At 45.6% G+C, this 25,486-nt stretch overlaps 1 protein-coding gene across 1 annotated transcript in view; it reads right to left on the bottom strand.

Annotated features, from left to right (window-relative positions):
• The window catches only part of GDPD1 (glycerophosphodiester phosphodiesterase domain containing 1), a 93,569-nt gene that overhangs the window by 7,025 nt on the left and 61,058 nt on the right, over positions 1–25,486 (bottom strand). Inside the window, exons 4-9 of the mRNA XM_066599817.1 lie at positions 19,936–19,981; positions 17,764–17,885; positions 11,821–11,910; positions 9,563–9,696; positions 4,712–4,771; positions 731–782 (exon numbers count right to left, since the gene is read on the bottom strand). Of these exons, the coding sequence (XP_066455914.1) occupies positions 731–782; positions 4,712–4,771; positions 9,563–9,696; positions 11,821–11,910; positions 17,764–17,885; positions 19,936–19,981 (504 nt within the window). The remainder of the gene's footprint in view (positions 1–730; positions 783–4,711; positions 4,772–9,562; positions 9,697–11,820; positions 11,911–17,763; positions 17,886–19,935; positions 19,982–25,486) is intronic.

The raw sequence follows: 25,486 nt of genomic DNA, 5'->3' as shown, positions 1-25,486 counted from the left end.
TGAATGGAGCAGCAGTCATGCACAACCTCTGATCCATCCTAATGGAAGGACCCCTGTACTTGAAATTGACGGGCGTCCCAGCGGTCCAACATCCACAGATCAGACCCTCATCTTGTGGGTAGGGTTTATGTTTTAAACTTGGCAGAACCTCTTTAAGGATTGAGGAGTCCCATTAAGCTTTTCATCTTTGGCTAAAGATACACTTTAAAGAGTTATCCCTATCATAGAAAGTTCTGGCATATCACTAGGAAAAGCCATCATTTTCTGATTGCTGGGCATCCACCGCTTTAGTGCTGTATTCCCGTCAACGTTTTCCCTGCATTTCTGCCATCACTTGAATAGAGTTGTGCTGCATTCCTCTGTACAGCTAGTGGCAGGGAGTGCAGGAAAAACGGCGAAGCAGATGCAGTGCCAAAGTAGTGCTGCTGGCCTTCTATAATCACATGGGCATCCTGGCAGTCGGACCCTGAACAATCAGAAAGTCATAGTAAATCCATGCCATCACTATCTGTGGTGGGATTAAGGGCCGCTCTCACACTCACTGCTTTTTACTGCAATTAGCATGGCGTTGATTTTAATGGGGCTTTGCAGACCTGCGGAAGTGGCCTTGCTAATGCCGCGATTTTTAGGTGCTGTCTGTTCTTTTTTTGTGTGTTCGCACCACATTACCCATCACAGGTTTGTACCTATATATCCATAATACACATATAAATATGTATGTTTAGATTACCTGAATTCCTCGAGCTTTCAGGTGCTCAAATAGAGACTTTCTCATAATTAATCTGAAACAAATAAAATGCATCACATCAAATCCAAAGTCTCTGATCTGGAAGATGAAGAGTGTAAAATAAATCAAGGAGATGACAGTCAGCTAATTCATTTATTTAGCTACATGCTTTGTCTTTTGGTTATGTTGGTTGCCGTGATAAGAGATCTTCTCATGTTATCAAGGACATGAGACTATTTTACCATTTTAATGTCCCAATCCCAATGCCTTCCCAGGTATGGACACTCCCCATTAAAATCTTGTTAGGTGCGGTAGATAGAGGGGTCTACTTACTGGATCACCTTGAAGTTAGTACACCATTCTCTAGAATGTTATTGAAGATTGGAGGGACTCTGACCGTGGATTGATTCTATGCGTCTTATGTGGCGATTTAAGTATTTCAGTAAGTGCTGATTTCGACATAGTAAATGGGATTTTAGCTTATAAATGTCAGATAAAAGATGGATGGAAGACAATAATTGAAACCACACATTACAACAGAAGAGCATTTCTAAGTGTACTATACATCAATGAAATGGATGAACTGCAGCAGGTTCTTTCTGCAGTCGGAAAGGAGCAGAAAACTGAGTCTTCACAAGTTTTGCAGCATCATACAGATGATAGGCTCAGAATATCACATAAAAGAAGGCATCTACTTAACCATTCTACCTAGTGCTGGAAGTGGTGTGAATCATTCGCCCAGGTGTGATATGGAGGAGGGAGGGGTGGGTCCTAGCACCACAGTCCAACACTGTGAATATCTGTCACTGAGTTCATACAAGTTGGGAGCAATCATTTTACCATACAGGTAAAAACACTCATTGTCAAAAAAAATCCATCACCTAGAAGGAGTTGTTGGAATTGAATAAAACTTTCTCTATGTGACTGTAACATTAATATAATTAAGTAATCCCAATATCAGAGAAAAAGAATAATTCATTGCAGAAACCTGAACACCTGGAGGTAGGCTCTAGTACCCTGTTGGGACACCTCTAGCTTGGATACAAGATGTGATACGGGTAGCATGGAGGCTCCAGTACCTTGTTGGGCCACCTCTAGCTTGGATACAAGATGTGATATGGGCAGACATGGAGGCTCTAGTACCCTGTTGGGCCACCTCTAGCTTGGATGCAATATGTGATATGGGCAGACATGGAGGCTCTAGTACCCTGTTGGGCCTCCTCTAGCTTGGATACAAGATGTGATACGAGCAGCAGGGAGGCTCTAGTACCCTGTTGTACTGCCTCTAGCTTGGATACAAGATGTGATACAGGCAGGCATGGAGGCTCTAGTACCCTGTTGTACAGCCTCTAGCTTGGATACAAGATGTGATACGGGTGGGCATAGAGGCTCTAGTACCCTGTTGTACCGCCTCTAGCTTGGATATAACATGTGATACGGGCAGGCATGGAGGTTCTATTACCCTGTTGTACTGCCTCTAGCTTAGATACAAGATGTGATATGGGCAGGCATGGAGGTTCTAGTATCCTGTTGTACTGCTACTAGCTTGGATGTAAGATGTGATACGTGTGGGCATGGAGGCTCTAGTGCCTTGTTTTACTGCCTTTAGCTTGGATGTAAGATGTGAAACTGGCGGACATAGAGGTGTTACATCCGCACAGTGCATTGAGGCACCGTGCCTCAGCACGGACGCAAGATGGTGTCCTAATAAAACCACAAACACACTCACATAGTATTCGCAAGGACCAAGTACACCCCACCAGTCAAAGATAGAAGGAAACATCTCCCTTACTAATCAGGTGAAGTGGGGGCACCCCTGCCTAAAAGCGGGGTAGGTGCCCTAATAAGGACGGCCCCATTGTCTTCATCTGGGACCTGGCTATCCTTGATTAGGTACCTGGAGAGAAGCACAAAACACAGGACACAACACTGTTCATACACACAGAACACAACTTCGTACACCTCATGTGTGGCCACCTACTCAGAGTACGTTGCTGTTCACACCTATACAAACCAGGTAATGCATACCACATGGAACAGGACAGTTCCAGGACCAAGTTCATACCAAACACAGCACCCGAATCGAACTTTTATAAAACATGTCATCAGAACCCAGCTCATAACACAAATACAGCACAACAACTTAACCCAGCAGATAAATAAAGCCAAAGAACCAAACTCATACCACAAATAAAAAGAAATTGACTATAACAGGGTCTGTCAGGCTTCTGTCATTGTTACCTGCGTTTTACTGGAATAGCACTGCACGCTGGTTAATTTTTTCCTGTAATATTCCACACAAAACAAAGCCCAATGGACCCCACTGAAGATAATTGAGTCTGTTGGGCTTCGGCCATGTAGTCTGGCACACTACTGAAAAAGATAATGCTGCATGCGGCTTTTTTCCGATAATTTGGATGAAATTTCCAATGCAGGTGTGAACAAGGCCTAACCTTGTATGCATACAAAGATCTGGTGCATGTCTAACTGTGGTACCTGTTAAAGGGGAAGGGAGAGGGGGTCTGTATAAGATGCACACAAGGACTACAGGTGTCCAGACCGTCCTCATGGAAGGTGAGAGAGACACTTCAAACTAACATGCATAACAACTAGCTCTGAATAGAACAGAATGAGTAAAATGACCAGCATCCTCTAATCAGAGGGGCTGGTATTTATGTGCAGCAGACCAGGGGGATTGGCTGGCTGGAGAAACTCCACACCCAGCCAGCTCAATTATCCCACCTGTGAAGGTGTGCTCTTGGAAACCTGTAGAACAACAAATCCCAGCAGCACAAACCTGACAAGAGGCTCTAGTACCCTGTTGGGCCACCTCTAGCTTGGATGCAAGATGGATACGGGCAAGCATGGAGGCATTTAGGTTGCATATGTTATCATGAGGCATATCGGTCCAGATTTGCTGTAACTGTCTCTGGATGGTGTACAACGTAACAGTTGGAGATGCTTGTCAAAGGATCCTCCTACTATTGATCTACTTAGGGCATCCTGAACTCGGTTGCCTTGTGTGTGTGTCCTCATGCATCAAGTGGTCCCACCAACTCCTAACAGTTTGATCAGAACTACCCAGGTGGCAGACAATTCATTGATACGACCATCCAGCTTCTCGCACTCCAATAATGTTAACTGGGTGAAGTCTCTTCGATTGCAACGTGCAGGCATGTCTAGTGATCAACAAGCTCTACACAAGTGGAAAAAGAGGTCTCCTACATACAATTAGCCTCTGAGAGCTGTTTTATAAGTCAAGGGTGGTATCACTTGTATGGCCTCATGTGGCAAGACTGTTCATCTAATCACACCACAACTCTAATCATTTGCATATCTGCCTGAGATGTAACTGCATGCCAAGTTTTGCAACGACAACTTCTTCTAGGTGCTTGATTGTCTTTCTACAAAGAGTGTGTGTGTATATATATATATCCAGACACATTCAATTCCTTGCTGCAAGCTGGGGCTGGAAAGCTGGAAGCCAGAGCTGCTACTAAGAGAGCAGAGCTCAATGCCAAAGCAGTACTGCTGCCAGAAGCCAGAGCTACACCAGGCTCTGAGAGAGAGAGATCGAAAGCCTGATGTTTGTGGGAGACCAGGCTGTGGTACGGCCATGAGTCTGATGGGGAAGGACGCCTTCAGACTGACACCTTGTTGGGTACGGATAGAGGCGCTAGGCCACTGTGTAAGTAGTGAGGGAAGTACTGTTTAGTTATTGCCTTGACAAGCAAGGATTTATTATCTTTCACAGCACTAAGTGTATGTGCTGCCAGTGGCTGATGTGTTTGCACTGGATTTCCTTGCTACCGCTGAATATTGCAGAAAATAAAGGTAATTTGGACTTTTATATGGACTGAGTGTGCCGCTGTGTTGTCGCCGACCCCACCTCCCACACAGACATTGCCACGATATGTATATATACATACATATAAAGCTCCTAAACATCCTTTTTCAATAAAAATAGGTTAAATCATTACTTACGCATCTGCCAGCCACACAACAAACTTGTGACTTCTGCTCATTTTTGAGGGATCTTTAAGTCTGCAGGGAGATAGAAAAAGCACAGTTTAAAATTAACATTTTCAGTCAGTTAAATCAGTTTGCATGTAATAAAAATTGTTTTTCTTCCTAACTGCTTCATACCTAAGTAATATAATGCTTATCACAATGGAACTTAAAGGGGTTGTCCGGTTACTGGACAACCCCTTTTCAATAGGACCCCCTAGGGTATAATAATAAATAGAGTAATACTTACTCCTCCATGGATGCTGGGATACGGCACTGAAGCCCGCTGCGGCCCTGGAGTTTGTTGTGACAGATAATGTCGCATGAAATCACATGTCCGCTGCAGTCAATGAGAGGCTGTAGTGTCATGTTCCTGAACTCCTGGCATCGGGGCACAGATGCCAGGAGAATGGGCGGTGATGCTGCAGCATCACATTGGCTAGCTGATTTTCTGGGACATGACTGGTCACAGGAATCGCCACGTCCGCACCGACCTGCAGTGCTAGATCCTGGCATCCGCAGGGGTTGCTATTGAAAAGAGGTTTCCAGTAACCGGACAACCCCTTTAAAGGGGTATTCTGGGATTATTTTATTGATGACCTATCCTTAGGTAAGTTCATCAATAGCCAATCACTGGGTATGTGACTCCTGGCACCCCCCGACCAATCAGCTCTTGGGGTGCACCAAAAATAGTGCAGCTCCATATATTGTGTAGCAGCTGTCAGAATTGTTTTGAAACTGCTTCCCATTTACTCATTATAATAAAAATGCATGGTCAACTGAGCGTACATATTTCTAAGTTAGTCGTGAGAAGATGGGCAAATGTGTTTGGATGGAAGTGATCCCATGTGTATAGCTAACTTTAGGCCTCATGTCCACTAGCCAAATGGATTTAAGAAATTCGCGCGGGTGTCCCTCACGTGTGATCCGCGCCCATAGGGATGCATTGGACACCTGCAGGTAGTGAAATACCTACGGATGTCATTTTTCCCTGGCACGCAGATCGCACGTGCGGGAAAACATCTGCAGCATGCTCCATTTCGTGCAGGTCTCCCGCGCAGACGGCTCCCACGGCTTTCTTTGAAGCCTATGGGAGCTGTCCGCTCCCGTGGCACACCCGCAGCTGTATTTCTGCTGTGCCGCAGGAGAGCAGGAGTTCAAAAAAGAAAAAGATGTGCCTGGCGCATGCGCGCGGCACGCTGCCAGAGTGCCGAGCACATCCGCCAGGCCGAAGAAAGAAGATCCGGCCGCGACGGAGGGCAGATCCACAGCATTCAGACAGGTAAGTATATCTTATTTTCAGGCCTCATGTCTAAAAGAAAGGAGGGACCCGCTGCGGGATTCTGCATAGAGTATCCGCGCGGGCCTGAATTTCCCAGTGGACAAGAATGTACATGTCATGGAACTGCAACTTATCAATATACTAATAAGATTCAGCAAAAATAATTAGAAATAACACCAATCATGACTGCAATTTAAGAATGGATCTATCAGGTCTCCTGTGCTACTCTATGTAAGGGCACTGAGCTAAATAATACTAGTATATATAATTGTCAATCTAGTATAATAACACGGTCCAGAGATGTGTATGATCTGCTATTCCAGTAGCATAGTATGTAAGGCCAAAAAAAGCCCCATGTCCATGCACTTCAGCCTATTAACCCCCAATGTTGATCCAGAGAAAGGCGAAAGAAAAACCTATTGAGGCAGAAGCCAATTTTCCCCATTTAAGGGGAAAAAATTCCTTCCTAACTCTAATCTAGCAATCAGAATAATCCCTGAATCATTCTGTATAATCCAATGTCCTTAAATCCTGTTTCACACGGGCTACAAAATCACACGATTTTGGAGCAATGCAACATCACTTCAAAACACATGTATGTGAAGCTTGTAGTCTCCAATGGGATCTTTCAGGCTACAAAACATCTCTCGTGTGAAAGAACCCAAAGGAGACTATGAGCTTTACCGTTTCGTAGCAATGTCGCGTCGCTACAAAATTGTGCAATTTTGTAGCCTGTGTGAAACAGGCCTAAAGTGGTTGCCCAACAAGACAGAGAACAGGCTTGCAGCAGGTTGATATCACTGAAGGAAGCCTCCAGAAAACTCCTTATTTTCCCATAAATGAAGCATCCTACAGTGCCCAGTGAAATCAGTACACTGGCTAATAAAGGGGAGTGTGAAGTACAGATTCCCATCTAATTCTCCATATGCACAAGCCTAATAGGGCAAATGTGTAGGTATGGACAAAACCAGACAATTCCTTTAAATAAAAGCTATACATTCAATAAAGTGTAGGTGCCTCTTGTGCCACCAAAACAGCTATGACCTGTGGAGGCGTCAACTTGACAAGGCCACTAACGGTGACCTGTGATATCTGGCACCAAGACATTAGAAGCAAAGCCTTTGGGGCCTCATAGATTGGACTTGTTTTTCCAGCACTGCCTGGATTGGGATCTGGGGGGATTTGCAGGCAAAATCAAAATCTTGAGCTTTCTATTATGTCCCTCAACATGAACAAGAACACAGAATGTGTCCTCCACAAGAACACGGAATGTGTCCTCCACAAGAACACGGAATGTGTCCTCCACAAGAACACGGAATGTGTCCTCCACAAGAACACGGAATGTGTCCTCCACAAGAACACGGAATGTGTCCTCCACAAGAACACGGAATGTGTCCTCCACAAGAACACGGAATGTGTCCTTTGGTACAAGATGCTGGCAGCAGATTTAAAGGGGTTGTCTCGAGGAAGCAGTGAAATTTTTTTTTTGCCCAGTCCCCCTTATTAAGCATACATTACTAAGCCCCCCTGTAAATGACTTTTCTAGCTGGTTTGTACTTACAGTTCCAGCGTTTCAGCAACTTATAAAAACTTTCCCCAAGATGGCGGCCGGCTCTTTTCCCGTCGCTTGCTGTAGCCCGACGTGCGCGCTCCCGAGACGCTACCAGCTGTGTATCCCTGACAACCAGAAGCCCCGCAGCCGCTGACCGGACCCCGGGATTGAACGCAGCCGACCAGTCACCCACCGCCAGGCAGCAGGTAACCGGCGCTAGGCCCCGATTCCCCCGCGCTAGCCCCCGGCTCCCCCGCGCTAGCCCCGGCTTCCCGCGCTAGCCCCGGCTTCCCCGCGCTAGCCCCGGCTCCCGAGCGCTACGCCCCGGCTCTCCAGCTGGTAGGCTCCGGGGCCCAGCGGTAGGCTCCAGGGCCACAGCGGTAGGCCCTGGGGCCCAGCGGTAGGCTCCGGGGCCACAGCGGTAGGCCCCGGGGCCCAGCGGTAGGCTCCGGGGCCCAGCGGTAGGCTCCGGGGCCACAGCGGCAGTCAGTCACGCATCACCCCCGTCAGTCCGTCACCCATCACTTACCTGGGCGGCTGGGCTGGGCTGGGCGGCTCTGCTGGGTGGCTGGGCGGCTTCTCGGCATGGCTGGGCGGCTCTGCACCTTCCTCTAAGAGAGGATGGTAGCAGAATGGCCGCTCCAGCGCGCTCCCGAGAAGATACAGCTCGTCTGCGCATGCGCAGAAGAGCTGTAGCGGCGAGCACACTGAAGCGGCTCGTGCTCAGAGCAGAAGACCGGACTGCGCAAGCGCGTCTAAAAAAGCAAGCCGCCAGCGAATTTAGACGGAACCATGGAGACGAGGACGCTAGCAACGGAGCAGGTAAGTGAATAACTTCTGTATGGCTCATATTTAATGCACGATGTATATTACAAAGTGCATTAATATGGCCATACAGAAGTGCTGAACCCCACTTGATTTCGCGAGACAACTCCTTTAAGTCCAATGAGTTATTGGTTTTCCAGCACATCCTACAAATGCCTAATCGTACAAGATTTAGAGAATTTGCAGGCCAAGTCATCACCTTGAACTCTGTCCAGTCCCTCAAACCATTCCTGAAGAATGTTTGCCGTCTGGCAGGGTGCACTATCCTCTGAAAAAAGCCACTGCCATTAGGGCATACTGTTGCCATAATGTGGTGTACTTGGTCTGTACACTATTTAGCTGGTACTTGTCAAAGTTACATCCACATGGAAGCCAGAATACCTTGAATTACATTCACATGAATGTCACATGAACACAAGTTTTCCAAGCAGAACATTTCCCAGAGCATCACTCCGCCGGCATGCTATAATGCAACCTGGCACCAGTTCTTTCCCAGTAGGTACACATATATCCAGCTATCCATATGACATAAAAGAAGAAGATCACCTTCTTTCACTGCAACATAGTCCATTTCTGATGCTTCCATGACCATTGTAGGTGCTTTTGACAAGTGGACAGGCATTCTGACCCATTTATGGCTATGCAGTTCCATACACAGCAAGCTGCAATGCACAGTGTGTTCCGACATCCTTCAATCATAACCAGTGTCATCTGTTTCTACTACAGTAGCTCTTCTGTGGCCCTACACCAGGAATTCAAGTCTTTGCTTTGACATGTATCAAGGAGTCTTAGATGACCAGGACCCTATTTCTAGTTCACCAATTGTCTGTCTTGGACCACTTTGGTAGGTAGCAACCACTACATAGCAGAAGCATTCTGGCTCAACTACCTAGTCGCTCATATCCTTATTTCCCCTTTTTTGTACTGCTTCCAACACATCAACTTCAAGAACTGACTTTTCACTTCCTACCTAATATATCCTACCCCTTTAAGGGTGTCATTGTCACGAGATAACCAATGGTATTTGCATCACCTGTCAGTAGTTTAATCTTATGACTGATTGGTGTAAACATACATAAATACATTTCATACATAGCATTCATATAGATGATGAAAGGTAAACCTTAGCTTTTTTTGAAATGTAGGAACAGATCTCAATATTTCTTACTTCATGATTATAGAAGGCATTGGAATTTCTAAAAATTGTTCCCGAAGCGGAAAGAAGGGCAGGAGTCCTGTGTAGAAGAGTCCGACCAGGAGCAGAACCCGTTGAAAGCAGAAAAACAGAGGGATGTCACAGTTCTGGAATTATAACAGAAACACAACTTTTACTTTGCTTATCCTTTGACATTTTCCTCAACTAGGATCAGTATCTTGTCCCTTAGGCTGCTTTCAGACAAGCGACAAAATTGCATGATTTTCCCGTAATACGATAGTGCTACAAATCGCATTTATTTAGAGCCCACACACTTCTCCTGAAGCTCTGGCAAAGACCCAGCCTCCAGGAAGCGCTGGCTCTGATTGGTTCTCGAGCGCCACGGGTCAGCCAGTCACTGCAGCACTAGATAAACCAATCACAGTCATTGCATTGAATGGTTCTTGAGCGCCGAGGATCAGCCAATCAGAGTTAGCTCTTTCTGGAGACGGGGTTTTTGAACCTCCAAACCAGGAAGCGCTGGCTGAAAACTACAAGCAATGCGCTGGAGCTGCGGAGCGGACAGCGCCTGTTAGTGATGGGGTTTTTTTTAAATCCAGGTAGGGTTTATTTTCAGGGTAGGGCTTATATTTTCAAACCTTTCCCCACCAATTCCGTGAAAGAGGCCTAAAGTGCACAAAAAAGTAACATACTTAAATGATCAGTAGTTTTTCAAACAACGTGTGCTGATACAATAGCCACTGTGTTAATGCGCCAAACTGCTATTTACTTTATTTACCTAAAATGATGTTTTTGTGTTGAAAAGTCCCATGCGGCCACTAGGGGTCTCCCTTCCTCCTAACCTGCTGTCCACTGCCTGCTTTCAAGTGTCTTACTGGAGACACGGGATGGCAGATCAGGAAGTAGGGTGATTGCAATGGTTTCGTTTGCACTAGCGGGATTCTAAGTGCGAGAAAAGATACGGCAGGACCTGTCTTCCCGCTTGATTTTTCAAACTCCCGTACACTAGCGTGTAGGTTGAATAATCCAAAAAAGAAAAAACACAATTCATGCGCTAATACGCTCCATAGCGGTGAGTGTATTAGCACATGCGCCCATGTGAGAAGTGTCAGAACATTGAAGGTCATGAGACTGAAGACTCACTAAACGTGGATTTACACTATAAGGGTGCGTTCACACGAGCGCATAAACAGCGCGTTTTTGCGACCAAACGTATATACGTGACCATCTGAGGCAATGGTTTCGAATGTATTCGTTCACATGGGCGATTTTACAGCGCGTAAAAACGGCAACCCGAAAAAAAAACGGAACATATGCGACCGAAATACGCGCCAATGCATATTCGGTGGCCGAAAAGATAGTTTGCAAGGTAGGAACAAACGAAAATACGCTTTCTAGCTCTGGTCGTGATCGGCGAAAAACGTTCTCTCGGGCAATTATACGCTGCGCTCGTGCGAACGTAAATACGCCTACGCTCGTGTAAACGCACCCTCAGGCTACATTCACATGGGTGAGCGCGATCTGGGGGCGAGACACTCAGTCAGATACCGCAACTACTAATGTGCGTTTTTCATACCGATGCAAGGCGTCTTCCATTCAAAAACATGGAAAGCATCACATCTTACTTTCATGCACATCGCATGGCATGCCAGTGCAACGCCATGTCTTTTACGGTCCCATTAAAAACAATGGGCGAGGTGTTCCGAGGGAAATGCTGTTCATATTCGTGCACGTTTTATGCGTTTCGCAACACATGAGATTCTCGCTGTGTGAATGAACCTAAGTTAGCAAACACAGGTCATTGGAAACCCCACCGAACAATACACATCCTTCCCTGACTGTTGCACTATGTAGAGTTGTCCAGCAGATGGGGCTGGTGACATTTTTTTGGATAGAAAAGCCTATTGATCTGCAACAAAACTACTGATATCAGAGCTTCAGTAAACTGAAGAGGGATGCTTACTTTGTCTAAGAACTGAGAAATGATAAAGCTGTAATCTCTGTGATAATGGGGATACAGGCAAAATATTATAATCAACATAAAAACAACATAATGTCTAATTTCAATAATAGTCAGGGAATTATGGCAACTAACATTGATAAGAAGTATTATATAGAAATCAGGACAGAAGGCTAATCCCCCCTTGAAAGAGCATGGATAAGAGCAGCATGACTTTTAATCCTATCTCTGACTATTATATATGAAGTGTATGACTGCACCAGCAGCAGCAATCCCCATGATGTTCTGCACACAGTTAATCTGCACTCACCGCTTTCTGGCACTTCTGCACAATCTCGTAGTCGGCGTTACCCCACACAGTCAGGTGTTCTCTCTTGTATTCTCTCACCAGTTCGGAGACCTGCCGGAATACGCAGAACTCGCATTAAAGTGAACATTTCCTCCCACATGTTTCATTTCCAAAATGCTCCTGCACAATACGGCACAGCGGGGCGTCTGCCGCCCTCTGGATTTGTTCCCTCTCACGTTAATAGCTGAATGTGTTTCAGGGGAGCTAGAAAGAAACATCTCTAACCGGTATAATAACAAGAACATAGGTATTCAGCAAGGACCCCAGGAAGAACAACAAGCCGTTAATGGAAATCCCACAAGTAGTAGAATAACATTTGTGCGAAAGGCAAATTGAGGACGGAGGAACATTTGCGCTGCATTTTTGCTTTTTGGGTGTTGTATATTTGCGGGCGCAATTGCACGCCAAAAAAAAAACCATGCACTGATGCTCTCAGCCATTGCTAGTTAGTTTAATGAGTTCAAGACATGTTCTTTCTCTGCACGAATGCACAGGAAAAATAGAGCATGCTGCGTTTTTTTGGCCTAAAAGAATTGCGTACTCCAAATATGCACAAGTGAACGAGCCCATTGAAATCAATGGGTTCTATTTTCTGCGTATTGCACTCACAATACGCAAATATGTCTGTGTAAATCCTGCTAGAATGTGGTGATGGGAAGCAGAGATGTGGACTATGGATACATCCGAAGGTTATATGTGTGCTATGGTGGTCATCGGCTTCTTAGTTCTTGGATGTACTCTGTTGATTCTAGATCTGACAAATCACAATTAAACTTACTCAAAAGCAAACTGACAAAGCAATATGATACAACGTAAAGTATGAATTAAGTAGATACAAATTTTGCAGCAACTGAAATTCCGTGCTGTGTGCAAAAATAGGACCTGGCCTATGTTTGGTGTACGATGCGCAGGAGTTTCCATAGACTCCTATGGGAGCGAGATAACAAGGAAGGGGGAGGGGGTTGAGTAGGTAAACATTCCGATTGTTTAGTTTAAACTTCTAAAGGTCCATTTAGACGGGACGAATGTCGAGCAAACGATGCCCGACACTCGTCCCTGTGTGTACTCGCTCCCGTGTTCCTGCACAGGAGCTAGTAGTGCTAGCTCGCTCACAGAGCGGCCAGCAGGGGGGCAGGGAGGCTGCAGGAGATTTTTCTCCTCTTGCTTCCCTGCCCCTCTCCATTGAGATAATACAGCGGCTGTTCACTACTGAACGGCGGCTGTTTAAAGAGAACGATGAGCTCATCGTCGATCGTTTATGCTGCACGTTATGTCAATGGAGAGGGCCCGGGGAGCGAGAGGAGAGAAATCTCCTCCAGCCTCCCCGCTGAGAGCTAACAATACTAGCTCCCGTGCAGGTGCCCAACAGCGAGTATGTGCGGGGACGAGTGTCGGGCATTGTTTGCCTAACATTCATCCTGTCTAAAAGGGCCTTAAACAATGGGAATGGGAGAGGAAGGGAGATAAAGGGGGAGGGAGTGCTGCTGCGCTGCTAAACACAGAAGCACATTTTACATGCTGTAAGCTCCTGTTAGTCTCCCTGGAGGTGAGGGTTCTCCCCGGGAGTTCCCTTCATCGCCCCGAGGCTTCCCTTCTTCCAGGAGGAGACTAAGATGAGCTTACAGCGGGACATTTTAAACTTGCTGTTCAGATGTCAACGAACTCCGAAAAGCAGTGGAAAACGAGGAACTCCCAGTAGCGGGGAGAGAGAGGTTCACCTGCAGGGGAGAATAAGGAAATCCCCAGCAGCAGGGAAATCTCTTCTTTTCCCCTGCAGGGAAACCCCGGTCTCCCTGCTGCTGGGGGATTCCTTCTTCTTCCCTGCAGGAGAGCCTCTCTCTCTTTCTGCAGCGGGGATATCCCTTCAGCCCCGTTGAGACAAGGGGAGTAGCTCTGTGGGGCTTTCCTTCATCTCTCTCCTTCCTTCGCAGCAGCGCTTGTTTTCAGCGACACGGAGCTCCCAATCGTGTGAACTGGTAATTTCACCACTAATTTAGCTCAGAACTTGATAGCGGGAAATCGGCAGGTAACTTTTTAATGTTTATCAAAGTTAGCTGTAATTTTTTTGCGCGGCTAACTTCTGCGCAAATTTTGCACTCAGGCAAACAAGGCCTCAGCTTGCTCTATGCACCGCAAGACTTGGTAAATTCCACGCTACAATTTCCATGTGCCATTTGATGCAGAATTGAAAATGGCTTAATTCAATTATCAATTCAGGTAGACCTGGGGGTTTTGTAGCGGAATTCCGCAGCGGCAAGTTAAACTACGTCTTTTAGTGAATAATGCAGGCTAATTCTGCCAGTGTGAAGGCACCCAAAGAGGTTTTCTTCTCAGGACAAGTTGTTTAGTGAATGGAGATGGAGCGTGCAAGAGATCTCTTCCAGTTGCCTGCCTCCATCCATTGTGAACAGGTAGTCATTCAAAGATGAACAACTGCCTGTTTACACGGAGGGAGAACTTGCTCACTAGTGAGCTGAAATGAAGCGACTAGCAACTACTGAGTTGAGCTCTCGCTCGGTACTCTTTCACATCCCATGATTACAACTATTGCTGCAAATTGCTCATCTGAGTGACTTTTCGGCTGATAGATGTCCCATGTAAAGCCACCCTTATGTAGAAATATTGTCCCGTTAACGTAGTAATATAATAATAATCTTTATTTGTATAGGGCCAACTTATTCTGCAGCATATTAACTAATAGTTAATATCTTCTGATTGTTAGAAGCCACTTAATCGAGCAGTAACCTTATCTCCATCATCAACAGCACTTTATTATATTTGCGGACTGCAGTAAATTTCCTCAGCACTCTCGCTGATACAGAAAAAAGCTGCAGCCTGCATATTGCTGCCGTCACTTAAAGCCAATAAACAAGTGAATTAATGGTGCTGCCTGGCAGCGGCAGAGTGCTGGCCGCTGGATGGATATATATTAGAACTCCCACATGACACAGGGAATTCTCCGACAAGGAAAAAACACAGCATCAACAAACAGCATAGAAAATCCCAAGTGTCAAATCCATTCTGAAAAAGATATAGGAAGGAAATGGTAGAGATGTCTTGGAAACGGTTTGTTTTAGTGATAAAGTTGTTCTTCCTTATTTAAGCTGCATGAGGAAGAAATGATCAGACAGTTGGAAATGCTAAATTTACCCAAAGTAATGAGCTAGTGATGCGAGAAATATTATTACATAACTGCACACAACAACATGGCAGTGGAAATCCATCTTACAGGAAAGTGCATTCCATTAGCTCTAAGCGACTTTTCACGCGGGACGGAATAGTCCAAAACTGTGTTGCAGAATATGCTGTTCCTGAATTCTGCACCAAAATCTGCACTGCTAACTGTGGATTTTAATGTGCAATTGCCAGCAGGGTTCCAGTATTTTCAATTCTGCACCGAAATCTGCACGTTTTTTGCTAATGAATATACTGCAGGAGGGCATATTCCGTAGCACTGTTGTGGAATATTACATCCCATGTAAAAGGTCCCTTAGACTGAGGGGTTGCCTGCATTAGAGAAGCCTTGAATATAATAAATGGGTTTTTCAAGCTATTAGGGCTCAGCCAGAGGAGCGGATATACGAGCGTTTTTCCGTGTGGGAAAAAACGCACCACATGTGCAGGAAAAAATTCGCATGACCACGTCTATTGTCACTCATATGTTCTTTCTATGGCAGGTGTGGGATTTTCACCCGCATATGCGGTGCGTTTTTTTCCGTGTGGAAAAACGCACATATATACGTTTGTCTGACTGAGCCCTTAGGCCTTATGCCCACGGCCGTGACGGGCTCCGCAAGCAGAATACCGCAGCGGAGTCCGTCACGGCAACCCCTTAGGACCCCATAATCACCCCTGGATCCGCTGCGTAGCTCCCGCATGACGCTGCCGGTGTGCATGCCTTGTACAGCGCATGACGCGCCGGCCGGCGGTGGGCGGGGCGCGTATTCACACTATACTTCCGTTGTGCTACAGCAGAAGAATAGCGTGACAGGTGACTTCCAATGACTACAATGGAAGCCGTCCGTGTGTATGCCCGGAAATAGGAAATGCCGCGGGTAAATTCATGCTGCGGAATTCTGCGGTGGAATTCCGCAGCATGTACATTGAGCTATTAGGTTTAATAGAACCTAATAGCTGCAGTGAAATGCCGCGGACTTCTGCCGCGTACAACGTGGCGGAAATCCATCCGTGGGCATAAGACCTTAGGCCTCATGTCCACAGGAAAATTTAGGCCACACAGATTCTCCATGCAGAATCCCGCTGCGGGTCCCTCCTTTCCCTCAGACATGAGGCCACAAAATCAGAAATACTCACCTGTCCGGATGCTGCGGATCTCCCCTTTGTCGCAGCCGGATCTCCTTACTTCGGCCCGGTGAATGTGCTCGGCACGCTGGCAGCGTGCCGCACGCATGCGCCATGCACATACTCTTTTTTAAAAAAATGCCTGCTTTCCCACGGCACAGCAAAAATACAACTGCGGATGTGCTGTGGGACCGGACAGCTTCCATAGGCGTAAATAGAAGCCGCGGGACCTGTCCGTAAGGGAGACCCGCACTAAAATAGAGCCTGCTGCGGGTGTTTTCCCACACATGCTATCCGCGCCACAGGGGAAAATGACATTCGCAGGTATTTAATTACCTGGGGGGGCCAATGCATCCCTATGGGGGGCAGATCACATGTGCGGGTGACCCGCTGCAGATATTTCCCCATGGACATGAGGCCTTAACCTTCTCTTTCCCTTAGCCAGAGCAGAGCACTGCTACAAAGGGTGAATCCTGCTCTGGAAAAGTCAGCTCTGCTGTTCAGTACATGGATAGCCCACTGATTGCAATGTGTGCCTGGGATGATTTATTACACACACCATAAAATGTATACCTTCTATGGACAAAACAGCTGATAACAGGTGAGTCCTGATATCCGGATCACCCCTTACTGTCCTTATATTTGTTTTGCAAGAACAGATTGTTCAAAGTAGACAACCCCTTTAGGAACCTCTCCACCAAGTGTATCCAAGAAAGCACTCTTCATCTTACATGTTTTAGGGCTCATTCACATGGGCGTATTGTCACTGCGTATTACGCGGTGAATAGGGGCAATTAAAGTCTATGGACTTTCATTCTTCCATTCACACCTGCGAGGGGACATCCATTTCTCTCGCAAGTGCCTGCGACAGAGCAGCATGTAATACGGAGCCCCGCTTTGCACAGAGCGGTGAATTTGGGAAAAAAATTTAAAAGTCACATTGCGCATGCCCGTGACGTCATAATTCCAGGCATACGCAGTGCCTATGGCAGTCGTACGCAATCTCTGCCGTCTTTTCTGTGAGTTATACTCATACGGCCATGTGAATGAGCCCTTAGTGTAAAAGCACAAGCACTTTTGCTGCAATGGTCACAAAAGGCAAAAAGTTATTCTTAAGGCCCTTCAAAGAAGCGAAAATAAACGATAATCATTGAGTCTAAACACAGCCAACGACGACGTTCACATTTCTTTCGTCGTATGCAGGACTAAAAATTATTGTTGGCTCGTTCACTTATTGTTCAGTCATTCTCATTCACTTATACAGTGAATGTGAATGACAACTATTTTTCGTTTGAGCGCGCCAACGATGTAACGCCCAGGAGCGATGATCGCTCAGTGACTGGAGGCGGGCGGAGATTGCTTCTGCTCGCCCATCTCCATTCACAGTGATCAGGCAGGTCGTCCTTTGATCTTTATGCCTGCGCAAATTGAACAGCGAATGATAAGCAAATGAATTATTGTTCCTTGTTCAGCTGCTGGCAGCATTTACACCGAACGATATCCCTCATTATCTAATGATCCAGCGATAAACTAAACGATAATCATTCAGTGTAAAAGTGCCCTAAGAACTCTACCGTTGAATGGAACGGACATGATAGATACCTTCCTCACGAGAATGCCATTATTCACTTTGATATCGATGTTGATTGGGGTTTCTGGAAACGCTTCGAATACGTCTTTCAGCAGCGGGATTCGCCTGTCATCCCCACCATCACAGCAGCAATCTGCAGAGAATGTGGGTCAACATTTACCATCAATGCAGCCAACAGGTACAACCTAAGGAATAATGGTCTGAACATATGCAATTATCACCCCCACCCCCCATCTAGTAGAGCGTTGGACGTCCTTTGGCCTTCCGAACCGCAGCAATCTGTCGTGGCATAGATTCCACTAGGTGTTGCAGTAGTGCCGTACCGTCACTAAATTATACACTCATTTGTCTAATAATGTTTCCTATATCTGGTCACAATAGTAACTAAGTGAGTTTGATGTGTGGAAAAAACCCTTTTCAATGTTAACGGTCAAATGGCTTTATTTTCATACAGAGAAATACTGAGGTTACAGTATGATAGTGACATGTGCCAACGTATGCCGCTCTGTGATATGGAACCGCACACTACTATAGGGTGGGCCATAGACATGTAGGCCGGCACCACACTGTTATGGGAGCTGTCTAAAAGAAAATCTGTCTTTGTTGCCCATAGCAACCAATCACAGCGCAGCTTTCATTTTTCCTCAGCAGTATAAGAAATAGCAACCAATCACAGCGCAGCTTTCATTTTACCTTAGCACAAATTAGAGTTGTGCTCTGATTGGTTGCTATGGGCAACAAAGACAGATTTTTTTTTTTAGACAGTTTTCGTAAGGCCGGCTACACACAATCGGATTTGCTTTGCGAAATCCGGAGTGGGTGTCCGCCTCCGGGTTCTGCAGCGAATACCTTACGAATGCTATGCTATGCTATGGAAAAGTGCTTTGTCCTGCACACAAGCGGAAATCAATTGCCATTTTCCGCTCGTGGAGGAAAAATTGCAGCATGCTCTATTTTTGAAGTCAAAGGAAAACGTCCGACCCGTGGCCCTTCCGCAATGACATTGCGGCAAGGTCGCAGAGTTTGCATCATCACTAGGTGATGACGCGAGAAAAGCAGGGTTTTAACTAAAAAAATTAATCTGTATTGCGTATGTCCAACGGCAAGCCGTACGGACCATCCGCGGTACAGAAATGATGACCTAATGACAGGTACGCGCGGACGCTGCGAGCTCCTGCATGTAGAATCCGACCCGGTTGCATGCAGCTGGCCTAAGGCATAATGTCCACTTGTACACACGGATTCCACTGCTGAATCCAGAAGCGGAATCCAGCCGTGCCCGCAGACATGGAGAGGAAAAGACATTTTCTTACCTGTCTAGCTCCAGCGCGGGTCACCTCCTTACTGGCCAGAAAATCTTTCTTTAGAACGGCGGATGCGTCGTGACGTGCTGGCGACGTGCCAGACGCATGCGCAGTGCAATTATTTTTTTTAAATCTCATGCTGTCCCGCGGCACGTCCACAGTGACAGCTGTGGCTGTGCCGCAGATCGGACGGCTTCCGTTGACTTCATTGGAAGCCGCACCACACTATCCGCAGAAAAATGGAGCATGCTGTGATTTCTTCCCACGCGTGCGATCCGCATGCCGGGAAAAATAAATCCCTTCCGCATGCTTTAAATTGTTTTGCGGATGCTAATGCATCGCTATTGGTGGCTAGAGGTGCGGATCCCCTGCACGGATTTTATAATTAAAATCCACCCGTGGACATTGGGCCTAAGGCCTCATGTCCACTTGAAAAATACAGTCCGCGCAGAATCTGCCGCGGATTTCCGTGGCGGATTCTGCGCGGATTTGCTTTAAATGGTATTTTTTTTTTGCATGCAGATATCAGCACACATTGCTATCAATGTGATAGCAATGTGGCCGATCCACGCAGAATCTGCGGCAAAATGGAGCATGCCGTGTTTTTTCTCCCACGCGTGAAAAACGCAATTCTTTTAAAATGACATCCGCGGGTGCAAAAATCAATTTAAGGGACCATTTTCGCAATTCCATTTAGCTAGTGGACATGAGGCCTAAGAGTGGGGTGCCGAATCACTCTTCTGTGACCCACCCTGTATTAAAAAGAATAATGATACATTTACATCAAGCCTTCTGACACAATAACCCTCAGCTGCTTATCTCTGCTTGTCAAACATGGACTATGCTATTCAAATAGCAGAATAGCACTAAGGGATTTACCTTTTTCAAATGTCACATCCAGCTGGCACAAATATGGAGGAAGATCCTGAAATGACACAAAAACACTTATAGGTTTGTGCAGAAATATCTTAGCTTCATTAACAGGATTTAATCTATGTGACTGATATGGAAACATAAAGGGCAAGGTGTAGAAATCAAGATCATGACATCTTCACCCACTATGAGCCATTACAGGGTTCTAATGACCAATATACATAATAACAATCCTCCTGAAGTCGAGAGGACCACTGTATTTTCCTACCAACACAACAGTTTTTTCTTTATACTTTATACTTCCGGACTGTTTTCACGACTGAAGTTAATCAATCCAAGAATAGGCAAAAATGGACATTACAGGGAACCTGTCTAAACTGATGGGCTTTTACTCTGATCCTACAGCGCAGGTAAGGCCCAATGGCCTATCTGAACCTTTCTCCATTAAAAATGGAACTAGACAGGGCTGCCCACTTTTCCTGAAGTTATATGCAATCATAATAGAACACTTGGCCATAGCTCTTTGCAATAACACAGACATACGTGGTATTACTATTGGGCATGAGCCCTCTACGCTGACAACCTCCTCATGTACATCTTACAGACCGAACCTCTCTCCTGGTCATCCTCAGAGAGTTTGCATGCTTTAGCCAGCTTAGCAATTTTAAGGTTAACATGCACAAGACCGAGGCATTAAACATATCTCTTCCAGTGGAGGAGACATGCTCGAACAGTTAGCCAGTCACTTCCCCTTCAGGTGGAGATCTTCATCCCTAAAGTACTTAGGTATCCATATCCCTGCCTACCCATCCCAGTTGTTCCAATTAAATTACGCCCAACCTCTATGGTGACATGCTCGAACAGACGCGTCTGGTCAATATGGAACACATTTTGCGACTCTTACGAGTTCCAGGACATAATGGGGTGATGAGGAGTGGGTGTTGTCGGATTTCCTACGAGGCAGTGGAGTAGGGCCACTACCTGGACAACCTGCAGTTGGGTTCCAAGTGGCCTTACTTTGACAGTCATTGGAGGGTTTCTCTCATTTTCTGTTGGATGTCCCTTTTTTTTTTCTTCTCTCCCCTTTTCTTGGTTTCAGGATCTATTAACTCCTGTTTTTTCCATTTAAATTTTCTTTTTTTCCATCTATTGGCTCAGGAGTTTGAAGGTTGGTTTGTTATGAGTATAGGCCCAGCCGCGGCGACGGACCTGATTTTGCACTGATTTAATATGCAAGTATAGTTTATCAAGGTAGTATATGACAGATACATAGCAAGTGCTGTAGCTGCCCTGCTTTGGTACGATATTGCTTTTTTGTTTTTTCCTTTTCTAATTTCTATGTTATTGTTGTGGTCCTGTGAGACCAGCTATTTGTTGTGTTTCTTTTATTATTCCTGTGTAAAACCATACAAAAGTCCTAATAAAAACTTATTAAACATAAATTACGCCCCACTGTTAGAGAAAACAACTCGAGAGTTAAACACGTACTCTAGGAAACACTTATCCTGGTTTGGGCGAATCAACGTTCTTAAAATGGACATAATTCCCCGATTCCTCTATATATTCCTGACACTTCCTATTAAAATCTCAGCTCACTTTTTGAAGCAAATCCAAGCAGCTTTCCGCAGATGTGTATGGGGGGTAGAGGGAGTAGGTTGAGCTTCTATACTCTCTCTCTCTCGCCATAAAACACGTGGAGGGGTGGGAGTCCTGGACCCTAGACTATTCTATTTGGCAGCTATACTTACCAGACTTCTCGAATGGTACTTCTATTCCACTATCAAACAGTGGGTGGAGGTAGAGATGACCACGATCAGAACTAATTTACAGGATCTGCCTTGGTTGTCTCCTGAAGACAGACCCTCTTCTATGTTGTTTTCGCCGGTTGCTTCGAATTGCCTGTGATGTATGGGACAAGTTGGTGCCCAAAAAGAGTCTCCCAATACACAGGGGAGCCTTGGCTCCCTTATTTCGCAACCCGGCATTTCCACCCGGTTTCCACGCACACAGGTTTCTGTTTTAGAATGTATCAGATAACGTAAAAGTGGCAGAGGTGGCCCCAGGGGGGTGTTACCCTCATTGCTCACACTCCTGGCCAGCCATCCAGACAAGACGCTCTCCTGGTTCGAACACAGATAACTATCAGCCTTTCTCACTTCCTAAACAAAACCCTTCCAACTGGGAGATGCTTCCATGGCCTTTCTAAGATATAAAGTATATTACTGAGTATCATTATACCAGACATCCGCTGATTTGACTTTGGTTGGGAGAGAGAAATGACCGTTTTGGTACTGGACCCTGATTGGGATAGGGCATATGTTTTCACACAAGCTACCGCATGTGCCGCCCAGGAAAAGAACTATAAGATCCTTTTCCAGGTGGTATAGGTGCCCAGTTCTAATCATTCATATATATACACATCAGTCTCAGACCAGTGCTGGCAGTGTAACGGTGCAACGGGGATGATGCTCCACATATGGTGGGAATGCCCAGACCTGAAGCCTTTCTGGAATGATGTATTCCGCCTGTATGAAAGGGTGACACATGGAGTGGTCATTCAGTCGGCACAGCTGGCACTGCTCTCCATTATCCCAGGGAGCCTGTCAGCGATTAACCCTTTTCAATCCAATTTGTATCCTGGTTTTCCTATGGTGGGTTACTATTTTTCTGCTGTTATACAATGGTGCTATCTGCTGGCTAAAGCCAGTACTGCATGAGGTGACACGGATAGGCTCCGACAGCAGAGAAGCTGGCAATATACAGTAAGAGAACCCCGACGGACGTCTTCCAACATTGGAGTTGTACAGTCTTAAATAATAATGTCTTCAGACGTCAGACAGTGGATTGGAAAGGGTTAAAAAGGGCCTCTTATGCCGCTTTCTCACAGCGGTCAGAGCCGTGATCCCTGAGACTGACTGAGTACACGGACCCCCACGATACTTGAATTTGTTCCAAGAATTGTGTCACCTGAATTACATGGAGGAATTAATGTCAGAAGACTACCCAGAGCGCGGGGACTGCATGGGAAAGTGGTCAGCTTGGACCTTTTCTTAGAGACAGCAGAGTTCCAGGAATGTCTGGGGTAGGCAGATCAAGGCAGTCTCAAATATTGAGTTAAATGAGCACAACCAGACAGGATACGTTTTATCCCCTCACCTCCTCTTTACTTCCCCTTCCCCTACAATCTCTCACCTCCATCTTCCCTCTCTCCCTTTCTCTTTCCTTTCACCCACCCCCCACCCCCTTTTTTCCCTCTTTTTCTTTCTTTCTTCTCTCTCTCTTGAGTCTATTATCTGTTCCATTTTCCTTTAACAAATATTAGGTAATAATCAGTCTCTTAATAAAGGTTATATTTTTAATGCTATACTGGCAAATATGGCAGTTGCTATGGATATGATGTTTGTGTTAATATCTATTTTATGAGCAACTGGGGAATCCTTAAGGGATCCTTGTAAGTTTTCAGTCCTAAACAGCTCACAATTACTTGACTGATATCTCATCATATATGGATACCCGATGTGCTGTGCTCAATATATACGGGCGTTGTATTCATGCGTAGAGAGATAAATCTTTGCACCATACGTTGTATGACTATGTTACCTAATACCAATAAAACAGTTTAAACATAAAGGGAACCTGTCATGACCTTTGAGCCCCATAAACTACGGTATGGCTGTTAGGTATGATCTCAGCTCTACAAAATATGCCATGAATGCCATCTTTGGAATCCTGACCTATTGGGTGAATGGGGGTCCACTAATTCTCACCTGCCCTATGCTTCATACACTTCAGTGAAAACTGGGCCACACAAAAACGTAGCCCCCTTTCCATCCATGTGTATGGAGAATATGGTGGCAGGAAATTTGCGAATGAGGATCAGGTAATATTTGCATGTACAGTAGTTGTACAGTGGGCCCCCAGAATCAGTTCTACTGGTTGGTCCTAGCACCACAGTCCAATACTGTGAATATCTGTCACTGAGCCAATTATTTTACCATACGTTGGCATCCCAGATAGTCTTATTGGCAATAAATCTGGCAACTGGACAGGCCATGGAACATAGTGGAAGCATTCCAGGGACATTCTTGCTGTGTGCGGGCGAGCGTTAACTGGGCGAAATCTCTTCAATTGGGTCGTAGAGACGTCTAGTGGTCAACCAGCTCTAAACAAGCGGAAGAAGAGGTCACTACACACAAGGCGCCTCTGAGAATCTTTTTATAGGCCAAGGGTGGAAACACTTTTAGAGCCTGAGGTGACAAGACGTTCATCTAATCACACCACAATCCTAATCATTTGCATATCTGCCTGAAATGTAACTGCATGATGAGTTTTGTGGCTAAATAACAACTCCTTTTTTACAAAGAGTGTATATAGCTTTAGCATTTACAAAACATCTCTGCTATGAAGAATGATCTTGGGTATCCAAACAAGCCCAGACAGCGTAAAAGGTTACTGGAGTAACAATATTTCTGTATTAAAGCATGTCAGGTTACATAAAATTCACTTAAACATACCTCATAAGAGTAAATGAAGCCTGTAAAAATGACTCTTTTCCTGGTTTGCAACTGTACTATTCATACCTTCTACTGAGTTATAGACATACACATACATACATTGTATATATGTTTTTAGCGGACATCACAATGATCAACATTAAACACAAAAGACGTCTTGTCAGAGACTGGGCCATGATTCCCGCTAAGAGCTGGAGCTCCAGAACCTAGTGTGGTACCTTGTTGCAAGGGTTGGCAGCTGGTGCCTAACAAGATATAATTAATTTACAGATAAAGGTCAGGATAAAGTTTTTTTTAGGTCAAAAAACTTGATTATCTATCTTTAGGATAGGTCATCAATAGATGATCGGCAGGAGACTACAGCTTAGAGCCCCGTGCTGATCAGCTGTTCACCAAAGCACTGATCACTGTGTATAGAGCAAGAAGCAGATAGCTCTGTACGTTGTGCAGTGCCCCAGCATGGTATTGCAGGCAATAGTGAAGTATCTTTTGTGGTGTCCTTCCAGGAACACCACTTTTAGTCAATATTTCTAGTTTGTGGAGTCTTTTCTATAAATTCTGCTGTTACTATTGTTTATTTTTTTTGCCACCTCTTTCATGATTGTGCCCTAGGAGTGATATTAACAGGATACCCATTCGTAGGGAGAGTAGCAAGAGTTCTGAATTATCTCCAGTTGTAGATAACTTGTCAAAGGCCGGGCTCACACAGGCATATGATTATCGCGTATTACACAGGAGCTGTACACCTGTGTAATACACGGTAATTCGCAGGCAATCAATTACATGAATTCATGAATAGGTGAGTGCTGCCTCTGATTGGCTGAGCGCAGGGACCAACTACAGGGAGCTCTGAGCTGTCATTTAATAGCTGAGAGCTGCCTCTGATTGGTCACAGGGCTCAGCCAATCAGAGCCAGCCTTTTCAGCAGGCAGGGATTTTAAATCCCCGCCTGCTGAAAGTTCTTCATAGCAGTGCAGGAGAAGAGCCGGCTGGACGCGCCTCAGCCCCGGCAGCTTCAGAGAGGTGAGTAGTATAGATTTTTT

Source organism: Eleutherodactylus coqui, chromosome 4 (genome assembly GCF_035609145.1).
Source record: "Eleutherodactylus coqui strain aEleCoq1 chromosome 4, aEleCoq1.hap1, whole genome shotgun sequence".
Taxonomy (NCBI): Eukaryota; Metazoa; Chordata; class Amphibia; order Anura; family Eleutherodactylidae; genus Eleutherodactylus; species Eleutherodactylus coqui.
This window is presented reverse-complemented; position numbering and strand designations above follow the sequence as displayed.